The sequence below is a fragment of the Rhinichthys klamathensis genome, unplaced genomic scaffold (genome assembly GCF_029890125.1).
Source record: "Rhinichthys klamathensis goyatoka isolate OS25496 unplaced genomic scaffold, OSU_Roscu_1.1 h1tg000151l_1, whole genome shotgun sequence".
Taxonomy (NCBI): Eukaryota; Metazoa; Chordata; class Actinopteri; order Cypriniformes; family Leuciscidae; genus Rhinichthys; species Rhinichthys klamathensis.
In genome coordinates this window covers 474,514-487,500 of record NW_026606686.1, presented here as the reverse complement: position 1 = coordinate 487,500, position 12,987 = coordinate 474,514, and the positions used below count along the sequence as shown (strand labels likewise).

Here is a 12,987-nt window from a genome sequence, read left to right as displayed (position 1 = left end):
ATTATCTCTTTTTTTTGTATTTTAAAAGTAATAAATCACTTTGCATGTATTTTATGACAAAAAAGTTATAATAGAAAATTCATTACTGAGTAAATAAAAATGATACTGTGAAAAAATACAAATACTAATTTAGCATGCCATTCAATTACACCAGAAATAAATTGTTTTTGATTTTTCTATAACAGAAAAATATATTTCACTTTGGAGAAAAATTAGTTATTTAAAATGATTTATAAATTCATTTTGGAGAAAAATAAGTTAATTTAGATTATTTAGAAATATATTTTGTTGAGAAATTAATATTTATTTTAAATGATTTATGAATTAATTTTGTAGGAAAATTTTTAATTACTCTTAATTAAATGATTTTAATGTCCAAGAAAGATTAACATCGAGGTTGATTTAACGCACTGGATTTGGATGGTCAAGTAAAGTGCAGATTACCCATCATGCACTGCAGGAGTCGCCTCAGTAGTGTGTTAGTATGCAGTGTGTCGTCTCTGAGATATTCTCCATCTCTCTCTCCGCAGGTTTTATATGGTGGCGTATTGCGATCGCAGTTATCGCATCGCTGTCGGCGCCCGGCAGGGTTCAGTGGCCCTTTATGATGTTCGCACTGGGAAATGCCAGGTGAGTGTGTGTGTGTGTGTGTGTGTATGCGGCGGGATGTGTGTGTGTGTGTGGATGTGCGACGGGATGTGTGTGTTGAGTGTGTGTTCACCTGGAGTGCAGGTGTGTGTCGGAGGGCAGAGGACAGGTGTGAGCAGGCAGAGGTGCATGATGGGAAACGCTGCCCTGCAGAGCTGGAGATTGTGTGATCGACCCGGTCCAGGTGACCGTGATGTCACAGCTGGGGTCACATGATGAGTCTGAGCTCTGTGTGTGTGTGTGTGTGTGTGTCAGTCATACTGTCAGAGAAACACACTGACTCTCGGTTGAGTTGATAAGACAGACCTTTGCGCGCACTCATACACACTCACACACACAGACTCATACACACTCACATACATGCTCATACTCACACACACTCACACACATGCTCATACTCACACACACATACACTCCCATACAAAATCACTCATACTCTCACACTTACACACACACACTCACACAAACACACACTCACTCACTCTCACATTAGTTGTGTCTGTGTGTGTGTGTGTGTGTGTGTGTGTGTGAGAGTGTGTGTGTTTGAGACAGTTAGATTGGGCCTCACAGCTGAATTGATTGAAGGATTGATTTTAGGCTGTTTACAGTTGTGAAGATCAAATCTCTCTGAAATCGTCGTCTGGGGAATCCAGCGATCAGATCATATGTGCATCCCATAATGCCCTCAACATGACCATCACTGATCACATGATCTTCATCAGAATCTGAAACACAAACATTACGTCCTCCAGTGTGTGTGTGTGTGTGTGTGTGTCCGGTCACTCTGCACACCATCTGTCCTCTCTTTGATCTGTGAAGTGGACAGCCGGACTACAGACGTCTGCTGCATTTACTAATTAAACACAGTGTGTGTGTGTGTGTGTGTGTTTTGTCCGAATCTCCTGATGCAGCACATTTTCCCATCAGCTTCTCCTGCACGATTGTTCTGTTGCGTTGGTCGATACGCTGTTCATACACACACACTCATCATATAGTCTGGTTCACATCGCAGCTTATTCTGGTTCGCCCGTTTAAACAGGAAGTGACTTCAGCAATTAATTCAGCCTGAACCGTTTAGACTTTGTTTTGTAGATCATTTCATTCTTAACACTAATAAAGCCTGACATACACTACCAGTCAAAAGTTTTGGATCTGAAAGATTTTTAATGTTTTTAAAAGAGTCTCTTCTGCTCACCAAGGCTGCATTTATTTGATTAAAAATACAAAAAATACAGTAATATTATGAAATATTATTACAATGTAAATCAGCTGTTTTCTATGTGAATATACAGTAAAGTGTAATTTATTCCTGTGATCAAAGCTGTATTTTCAGCATCATTACTCCAGTCTTCAGTGTCACATGATCCTTCACAAATCACTCTAATATGAGGATTTGATGATCAAGAAACTTATGATTATTATCAGTGTTGAAAACAGTTGTGGACACATTTTTTTTTTCAGGATTCTTTAATAAATAGAAAGTTTAAAAGAACAGCATTTATCTGAAATTGAATCTTTTGTAACATTATAAATGTCCTTACTGTCACTTTTGATCCATTTAATTCATCCTTGATGAATAAAAGTATTTACTTTTTTTTATTTATCCCGCCCCCCCAAAAAAATTCTTACTGACCCCAAACTTTTGAACAGTAGTTTATAATGTTACAAAATATTCTATTTCAGATAAATGTGGTTCTATTGAATTTTCTATTAATCAAATAATCCTAAAATATTTTTTTTATTTCAACACTGATAATAATCATAAGTTTCTTGAGCATCAAATCATCATATTAGAGTGATTTGTGAAGGATCATGTGACACTGAAGAGACATTACAAATCTTAACGACCCCCAAACTTGAACGGGAGTGAATTAAATAATTGTCAGGATAAAATTACATTTTTCATTACTTATCAAATAGATTCACTTGTTAACATTAAATATCAAATAAATTAGGATAATGTCTCTTTATTATCTGTATTATTCAGCTGTGCGTGACATTGTCTTTATGGGTTTTAAAGCACATGCAGAAAGTCATAAATTCTATAGTTTATTTTTATGAAGAGAAACAATCTTGAACGTGTGTTTTGCCGTCTGGAGGAGTTTTGGATGAAGCGTCGTGATTTGACAGGCCAATATCTCCGCCGTCAGATTTTCATTACACACGCGGGTCAGGTGACGCTGTTTTCATTGCGTTTCATCTTTAATTGTAAGAGATTACTTTAGTTTTGAGCTCTCATAAAGCCGCATATGTCTTTAATCCAATCGCTCCATTGTGAGGCCCGTTCCTCGTGACAGCGATGGGTTATTGCGTTACACCGTCTGTTTGTCATTCCCACATGATGAGCTGATGTTCATTTCAGCATGTCAACACATCGACTGGCGGTTATACAGACGTCTGTGAGCAGATGATGCTCTGCTGTTGGGGAACGTGTTCATCTGAAGCCTCGGCTTTGCAGGTTTAGGGAAAGAAAAACATCAGGGGCCGGTTCCACAAAGCTATTTTAGACCGGTCTATAGTGTCAGACAAGTCTATAATTTGCTCTTAGACTAGTCTACTGCAAGTTAGACTGTTTCACAAAAATAAAGACTGACTTAATTCACCTTTGGCTAAGCCCCGCCCCCCTTAGTTACTGTCGCTATGTCCGTCAAGCTACGCCGCTCTCACGCACACACCATGTTCTCAAGCAGTGAAAAATACATCGCGGAGCAGAGAGGAGACTGACAACAGGCTGACAGACCAGGTTACTTTTCATATTAAACATATTAAACAAAGTCTCACCTTTCAAATGTGGTAATTTTTTTAAAGAAATTTAAACAATAATGTTGGACTGTGGCAACACGGTGGCGGTAACGTTAGTCACCTTCAAAACTACCACAGCGTGTCTGTAACATTAACGTTAGGTGTTTGTATCTTGAATAACAAAGTTAGCTAACATCCAGCCGCTACTCAAAACATACAATCCTGACTTAGGTTAACGCTACGTGATAACTAAACTATCGCTAAGCTTGCTTGCTAGCACCTTTCTTCATTAATTAGGGTAACGTTAGAGAACCGAAATCATAACCAAACAGCATAACACTGTCTAACTAGTATAACTTCACATTAAGGTTAAAAGCAACATTTACTTTAGAGCACACAAGTGAGCTTGTTGAGGGGTTTAACGTAGCTGACTGTGAGGACGTCCACACAGTTTAATCCAAAGACGACACTTGTCAGAATTTGACTTCAGTTTTGGGAAGGAAAAAAAACGCACACCCCCCTCCAACCTCTCTGGGAAACGCGTATCTGTGTTACAAATGCCCCAGGCACAACGTTTCACCATATTTTTGATAAAACTACGACGCTAATAGCCTGCCGAGACCAAAAATATGAGACGCCTGTGTTAAAGTCAATGGAGCACTGTGAAAAAGTGTCGGACCTCTGTGGGAGCTCGTTCTTGGCTGCGCTGTGATTGGTCAATCTACATTCTAGGGTGTGGCTTAGCCAAAGGCGAATTTAGACCAAAAAAATTAGACTCCTTTCCCCCAGGCTAACTCAGGTCTAAGACTCTGTTACCGTGGCAACCAGCAGTAACAATCAGTTACATTACAAACATTGTGAACGTAGCATATATGTTACCTTGGCAACCAGCAGTAACAGTCAGTTACACTACAAACAGCCGAAAGAAAACACAGGCGCCTGTCCACATATATATTCATCACCATTTCAGTGTCTTTAAGTTTCTCTTGGGGTCCTCCTCCTGTTTTTGGATATTTCCTCTTAAATATTTCTTTTTTGGCATCTTGTACGTGTTTTTGTATCTTTTCTGTACGTCTGTAACGCTCCGCTCAGCGGTCGGATTAACGCTGTTAACTGTCAATCTTTGTCCAAATGAAACATTTCTTCTTGTTTCTACATTCTCCGCTAAATCTCCCCAGTAAAATGTCCTTGTAACTGTTACACTCCTCCAACACACACACATCTCCCGCTGGGGTAAACTGCACCGAGCGGCTGAATGCGCTTACTCCATCCGCCATGTTTTTTTGTTTTGAAAAGTGTCTTATTTTACCCAGAATGCACTGCAGTGTAGTCCTACTTCAGATAGTCAGAGTCTTCAGTGCTCTGTGCAACGGTGTGATGTAGACGTCTATCTGAAGTCTGACTCTCTACTATATCTAAGCCGTAGTCGAAGTCTCTCTTTATGAAACCGGCTCCTGGATTTAGTCATGAAAACAATCTAGACATGTTAACCCTCTGGTGCTCTTCGTGTGGCGGTCAAAAATGACAGAATTAATTTTATTATTTGAATGAAAGGAATGTACTATATTTTAGTTTGATCATGTTTTAAATTTAATATTGTGTATTTTTAGGGGATTTTATGGTACTTATTAAATGTACGCAGTGATTTCCATTACACGAGAGTAGATAAATATAAACAATAAATCTAAACAAGTTGTGTTCCAAATTAGAGCTTGATATCTCAAATAATGAGCTTTCAGTGAGATTGTGTTTGGCTGCAGTACCAAAAGTTTTCACTAGATGAAGTTCATCTTCCATTCATTTCCAATGCGCTCATTTTGAATTGTATTGAAAACATTACTATAGAAATTGCAATAACATGTAAACCTGCGCCTTTTTTCCCACAGCATATTCACGGGCATAAAGGACCAATAACAGCGGTTTCCTTCGCACCGGACGGACGTTACCTGGCCACTTACTCCAACGCTGACAGCCACATCTCATTCTGGCAGGTAAACACCCCTGACCTCTGACCCTTGACCTCTAGCTTGAAGAAGTCATTTTACACATGCATTCATTTTTATCAACACTTGAATGTGGGTAAGTTTCATTAAAAAAAGCAATATTTTGAACAAAAAGCTGATAAAATCGGATCATATTTAGAGGTGTGTGTGTGTGTGTGAGAGAGAGAGTGTGTGAGAGAGTGTGTGAGCTTGTATGTGTGTTTGTGTGTGTTTTATATTTATTTATAAAATTAATAAAAAAATAATATTAACAAACAAAATGTTATAATATAACAAATTTTAAAATTGTGTGTGAATGTGTGTGAAATAAAATTTTAATTAAGTTATAATACAGTTTTAGTTGCATTATAAGTTTTAGTTAAGTTTACATTTTGATGAAAATGAAAAAAAAATAGAAAAAATACACAATTTTACGTTTGATTTAGAGCTCACAAACTTATTATTATATTAAAATCCTGATAGTAATTTATTTATAAAATACATTAATCATAGTTTATATTAACAAATGAAAAATAATATATTACTAAAGGTACATACATTAAAAATATATATATTTTGTTATTTAATTTTACATTGATAAAAACCTACCTATAATACATTTCATTCAGTAACATTAGGCAGTTTTGATTCATATGCTGTTTAATGTTGATGATCGTGTTATAATTGACATGTGCGTCAGCAATGCTTCTATCGCTTGTTTCTGCTTCTCCTGTGTTTTGATCAGGAGATTCTGTACTCTTTCAGGAGATGTGTAACAGCGCCACCTACTGTATAACAGTGGAAACACAGATTGCTGGAAACATCCATGAATAACAGGGGAAAAGTTAAACACGAATGAACTATAAGAGTAGTCTATTTGATGTGTGTATTTAGACTGACGTCTCGTGAGTGTCTGTCTTCTTAAGCAGGTCTTTCAGAAACACCGTCGAGTCGTCTTCTCTTCCTGTGTGTGTGTGTGTGTAAGAATGTCTTCCTGGCTAATGGTTTCATTACTGTAAGGGTAAACCAGGCAGTCTGAATGGTGTGTTTGTGTGTGTGTGCTAATGAACACTGGAGTCCTCAGGGTCCTCAGGCGTCCTCTCGTTGCCCAGGCTGGGATGAGGGCGACTGGCCGTCTGACACCACTGAAGCCCTACCCCTCTCTGGAGCACTGGAGGAACACGTGTGTGTGTGTGTGTGTCATGTTTTTTGAGGGTTTGTAGACCGACTGACTCAGTGTGTGGGAACTCTATATCTTCCTGTGTATGTGTGTGTTTCACTTATCTTACATGGTATGATCTCATGTTCAGATTTGTCATATTTGTTCAAATTTCTGTTTTTTTGCCGTCTCATGTGTTACTGGCATCTCTCTCTCTCTCTCTCTCTCTCTCTCTCTCTCTCTCTCTCTCTCCCTCTCTCTCTCTCTCTCTCCCTCTCTCTCTCTCTCTCTCCCTCTCTCTCTCTCTCCCTCCCTCTCTCTCTCTCTCTCTCTCTTAATTCAAGTTGAATTTCATTCCAAAGCAGTGATACACATTTAAATACAAATATATATATATATATATATATATGACTACCTGTCTATTTATCTATCTATCTATCTTTCTATCTGTCTATCTTTCTATCTATCTTTCTGTCTGTCTATCTTTCTATCTGTCTATCTATCTGTCTGTCTATCTATCTGTCTGTCTATCTTTCTGTCTGTCTATCTATCTTTCTGTCTGTCTGTCTGTCTATCTATCTTTCTGTCTGTCTGTCTGTCTATCTATCTGTCTATCTTTCTATCTTTCTGTCTGTCTATCTTTCTATCTGTCTGTCTATCTTTCTGTCTGTCTGTCTATCTTTCTGTCTGTCTATCTGTCTGTCATATTTCTATCTATCTGTCTATCTATCTGTCTGTCTATCTGTCTGTCATATTTCTATCTATCTATCTGTCTATCTTTCTATCTGTCTGTCTATCTTTCTGTCTGTCTATCTATTTTTCTGTCTGTCTATCTGTCTATCTATCTTTCTATCTGTCTATCTTTCTATCTGTCTGTCTATCTTTCTGTCTGTCTATCTATCTTTCTGTCTGTCTATCTGTCTATCTTTCTATCTGTCTATCTTTCTGTCTGTCTATCTATCTTTCTGTCTGTCTGTGTCTATCTATCTGTCTATCTTTCTATCTTTCTGTCTGTCTATCTTTCTATCTGTCTGTCTATCTTTCTGTCTGTCTATCTTTCTGTCTGTCTATCTGTCTGTCATATTTCTATCTATCTATCTGTCTATCTATCTGTCTGTCTATCTGTCTGTCATATTTCTATCTATCTATCTGTCTATCTTTCTATCTGTCTGTCTATATTTCTGTCTGTCTATCTATTTTTCTGTCTGTCTATCTGTCTATCTATCTTTCTATCTGTCTATCTTTCTATCTGTCTGTCTATCTTTCTGTCTGTCTATCTATTTTTCTGTCTGTCTATCTTTCTATCTGTCTATCTTTCTATCTGTCTGTCTATCTTTCTGTCTATCTATTTTTCTGTCTGTCTATCTGTCTATCTTTCTATCTGTCTATCTTTCTGTCTGTCTATCTATCTTTCTGTCTGTGTCTATCTATCTTTCTGTCTGTCTAACTATTTTTCTGTCTGTCTATCTATCTGTCTGTCTGTCTATCTATCTATCTGTCTGTCTGTCTGTCTATCTATCTTTCTGTCTGTCTATCTGTCTATCTTTCTATCTATCTATTTTACTGTCTGTCTATCTATCTATCTGTCTTTCTGTCTGTCTATCTATTTTTCTGTCTGTCTATCTGTCTATCTATCTATCTTTCTGTCTATCTTTCTGTCTGTCTGTCTATCTGTCTGTCATCTTTCTATCTATATTTCTGTCTGTCTATCTATTTTTCTGTCTGTCTGTCTGTCTATCTATCTGTCTGTCTATCTGTCTATCTATTTTTCTGTCTGTCTATCTGTCTGTCTGTCTGTCTATCTATCTGTCTGTCTATCTTTCTGTCTATCTATTTTTCTGTCTGTCTATCTATCTTTCTATCTGTCTATCTTTCTGTCTGTCTATCTGTCTGTCTATCTGTCTGTCATATTTCTATCTATCTTTCTATCTATGTCTATCTATCTGTCTGTCTATCTATCTGTCTGTCTGTCTATCTTTCTATCTGTCTGTCTATCTTTCTATCTGTCTATCTGTCTGTCTGTCTATCTATCTATCTGTCTGTCTATCTATCTGTCTTTGCATTTAATGAAGCTCACTATCACCGAACGTAAAACTCTTGGCAAGTTTTCTTCTGTGCGTCAGTTTTTTGTCGTACAGTCTGACATTAATGACAAATGAGATCTTACAGTGTGACAATGCTTACAGCGATGATCATGTTCGTACAGTCTGACAAGCAACAATCGTACAGGACTACTATTCTCTCTCTGTGTGTGTTTCAGATGAACACGTCTCTGTTAGGAAGCATCGGGATGTTGAATTCTGCTCCTCAGCTCCGATGCATCAAAACCTATCAGGTTCCCCCGGTCCAGCCGGCGTCGCCCGGATCCCAGAACGCCCTCAAACTCGCCCGGCTCATCTGGACCTCCAACCGCAACGTCATCCTCATGGCTCACGACGGCAAGGAGCATCGCTTCATGGTCTGAGGGGTCAAAGGTCGCGTTTCCTAGTGTCCCGCGGGCAGCTGTATCCAGTTTACACTCTCCACACCCGTTTCATTCCTCTTTTTATTTATAGTGTTTGCAATTTCCCTCTTTTTTTGACTATTTATGGAGATGATAAAGGACTGCAGGTCATTAAGACGTGTGTTTACGTGTGTTTTTGTGCTTGAAGGTCAAGCAAGGTTTTGGTCGTATATTTCTTTTAATTCACTCACGTTGATGTATTGTTTGATTCACTCAAAATCACTCACTTGATTCACCGAAACTATTCTATCATTCCAGCTGCATGCAGACATGCAGATTTATAAATAAATAAAAACACACTCAAACATACATTTTACTCATGGTCCTTTTTACTTGTTAATGTCTAAAGATCCCGTCCTGAAACGAGACTGAGAAATTACATTATTTATAATCAAAGAATCATCATTCGCACTGAATGACTAGAATCATATCGTGATATCGTGTGTCATAGGAATTATTTTCAGGAATGGTTTTTATTTGAGCTCGTGGTGTAGTTGTGAAATGTTTCGGTTAGCTTTTGTCTGTTTGTGTTTGTGTGAGTCGCTGGTTGGTGTGAAATACACGTGTAAAAACATCAGTCGTGTTCGCTTCTTTCCCGCCGTCTGCTGTAATCCACAGAGCGAGAGGTAGAGGAATATATTATACAGACGACTTCAGTGTAAAAGATTTAAATCTGCAACAGAATTTCAAGAAAACCCAATATATTTGGTATTTCATCCCCAAATCAGAAGGAATATATATATTTGTGCAAGGAACTATTTTAGGACTATTAAGGTTTTTATGCAATTTTTTCATGACAATTAAACACATTTCCAGGCTCAAATTCTCATTAGAAATCTCATTCTTAAACTGAAAGGCATTAATAAACATTAAAATAAATTCATAAAATTAATTATTCTGAATTAAACACAGCATAAATATATGTGTAATTTAATTTTTTTATTTATTATTATTTCCTCTTTTTCCTCTATTTGGCTCGAATTGTTGTGTAAATGGAAATAAATAAAAATGTTTATCTATAGATTAAATGTTAAACGCTCAAGACTTTTAGCTTCAGACCAAACGTGACAATTAAACACATTTCTGGGCTCAAATTCTCATCACTGTAAAATAAAAGTCATTCTCAAACTGTAATGTGGTGATAAACACTATATAATTAATTAAATGAATTATACGGAATTAAAAACAGCATAAATTTGAATATAATTTTTTCCAAAATTATCATAATCAAAGTACAAAAAATGTAATTATTAATTGTGTTTGTGTGAATATGCAATTAAATCTTAATGGTCCTAAAACAGGCTACAGTTGACGCTTTTCAAGTCTGAGAGAGAAAATAAAAGACACTTTCCCCTCGATGCTTCCATCAGAGAAATAATAGTTTATTGCTATCCGGAAACATGAGTTATTAAGAATCCAGTCGAGAGAAAGTTTTTTAAGATTTCTGAGTTCAGAATAACATTGCATTATGAAGGTCTGTCTCGTTTGTGAAAGAGAGAGTGAGTGATTGAGTGTGTGTGTGTGTGTGTGTGTGTGTGTGTGTGTGTGTGTGTGTGTGTGTGTGTGTGTGTGTGTGTGTGTGTTTAGACTAATGGAAAAGTCCTTGAACGTTCCGTGAACTGACGCAAAATTCTAATCATAGGATGATTGATTTTTTCCCTGCATATATTAGTTATTTCCTCTCTCTCGCTGCTGTATGATGTTCACGCTTTCCGTGTTGCACGGATCCGTCACGGGCGACTTTGATGCGGCTCGTTGTGTAAATGGTAATAAATAAAAATGCTTTATCTATAGATTATAGATGTGAAACGCTCAAGACTTGTAGTTCCAGACCTTCAAACCCACAGGTGTGTGTGTGTGTGTGTGCGTGTGTGTGTGCGTGTGCGTGGAATAATTGTTCAACATTCACTATATCAGGCTGTGCTTTAATGCTGTTACTGGATAAAAAATCTTATGTAATTGTGTTAATAAATGTAAATGTGAGAATCATCAGTTTGTGTTTGTTTCATTCACACAAAAGCATGAGCAACACTAAACGCATATCTGTGTCGATTTGGGGTTTCAAGGCCTGTTTGCAAGAGAAATGCAGAAATTTACCAGTATCACATGAGAAAGAGTCCCACTGTATTCAAATTAGATAATCAGTGCAAATACACAACTGCTCTATACACAGAAATCCTATATTTAACATTTTCTGACACAGTATGGTCAATACATATATACAATTGTAATCAAAATTATTCAACCCCCATTGCAAATCAGGTTTATTGGCAAAATTTACAGACTTTCAGCTGTTAACAATATGTATTCAGCTGTATTCTATGTGTACCTTTATTTTTAGCATTTGTTATTTTATTGTGTTTTTATTGTATCAGTCTGTGACTAATATCTTTGTGTGTTTTTTTTACTGTGAAGTACTTTGGTAGGCCTTGGCCTTGGAAATGTGCTATATAAATAAATGTGACATTGACATTGACATAACAATGAACAAATCATACAAATGGATATATCTCAACACAACAAATGTTTCAAGTGGCTTCCCCAAATTCAACTGAAAATGCAACTATTAATGACTTCTGCAGTCTCAAAATTATTCAACCCTTCCATGGCAAGCATCTTTAGTACTTAGTAGAACACCCTTTTGCTGTTCTGAGCTGCTGCAAACGAGATCTATAACCAGACAGCAGCTTCTGGCAGCGTTTCTGAGGGATCTGAGCCCGTTCCTCATGAGCAATGGCCTCCAGTTCAGTCATATTCTTGGGTTTGCGTGCTGCAACCGCCTTCAAATCCCTCCAGAGATTTATATGGGCTTCAAGTCAGGTGACTGTGACTTGGACTTCTTCTGCAACCGCTTTGGATCATTGTCCTGTTGGAAGGTCCAAGCTTCAGCTTCCTCACTGAGAGCATGACGTTTTCTCTTAGGATTTCCTGATACTTCAATAAATCCATCTTGCCTTCCACACGCTGCAGGTTTCCAGAGGATATAAAGCAGCCGCAGAGCATTACCATGCTGAACTGTAGGCTCTTTTCAGCATTTGCTTCATTCTTCTTCCTCCACACATACCGCTGATCAATAAGGCTAAAAAGTTTGTTTTATAATAATAATTATAATAATTCGTTACATTTATATAGCGCTTTTCTGGGTACTCAAAAGCGCTTTACATGGAAGGGGGGGGGGGATCTCCTCAACCACCACCAGTGTGCAGCTCCACCGGGATGATGCGACGGCAGCCATATTGCGCCAGAACGCCCACCACACACCAGCTTACTGGTGGAGAGGAGACAGGGATGAAGCCAATCAGAAGGGGGATGATTATGAGGAAATGATGGAAGAGGCCAAGGGGCAGATTTGGCCAGGATGCCGGGGTTACACCCCTACTCTTTTTCGAAGGACATCCTGGGATTTTTAATGACCACAGAGAGTCAGGACCTCGGTTTAATGTCTCATCCGAAGGAAGGTGCTCTTTTTACAGTGTAGTGTCCCCGTCACTATACTGGGGTGTTAGGACCCACACAGACCACAGGGTGAGCGCCCCCTGCTGGCCTCACTAACACCTCTTCCAGCAGCAACCTGGTTTTCCCAGAAGGTCTCCCATCCAGGTACTAACCAGACTCAGCCCTGCTTAGCTTCAGTGGGCAACCAGTCTTGGGCTACAGGGTGATATGGCTGCCGACAACCATAAACGCTCCATAGAACAGAATCCCAAAATTGATGGCTTATTTATATGATTTTTAGCACTTTCTTGTGCTTTTGGGTCAGTAGTGGTGCATGTCTTGGAGTTCTGGCATGCCTTACTACGCAGCTGAAACCTCAGTGCCTGTTTCCACCAAGGTCCCGTCCACACTACTGCGTTTTCGTTTAAAAACAGACACCTTTTGCTACGTTTGCACCTCCCGTCCACACTAAAACGGCAAAAACGGAGACCCAAAACGGAGAAGTTTAGAAACGCTGC

General features: G+C 38.3%; 1 protein-coding gene across 1 annotated transcript in view; it reads left to right on the top strand.

Annotated features, from left to right (window-relative positions):
• LOC130090810 (WD repeat-containing protein 7) overlaps window positions 1-9,611 on the top strand; it is a gene marked incomplete at its 5' end in the record, with an annotated part of 108,084 nt that extends 98,473 nt beyond the window's left edge. The window contains 3 exon segments of the mRNA XM_056258416.1: window positions 531-630; window positions 5,277-5,381; window positions 8,792-9,611. Of these exon segments, the coding sequence (XP_056114391.1) occupies window positions 531-630; window positions 5,277-5,381; window positions 8,792-8,995 (409 nt within the window).
• Window positions 9,612-12,987: the final 3,376 nt, after the last annotated feature.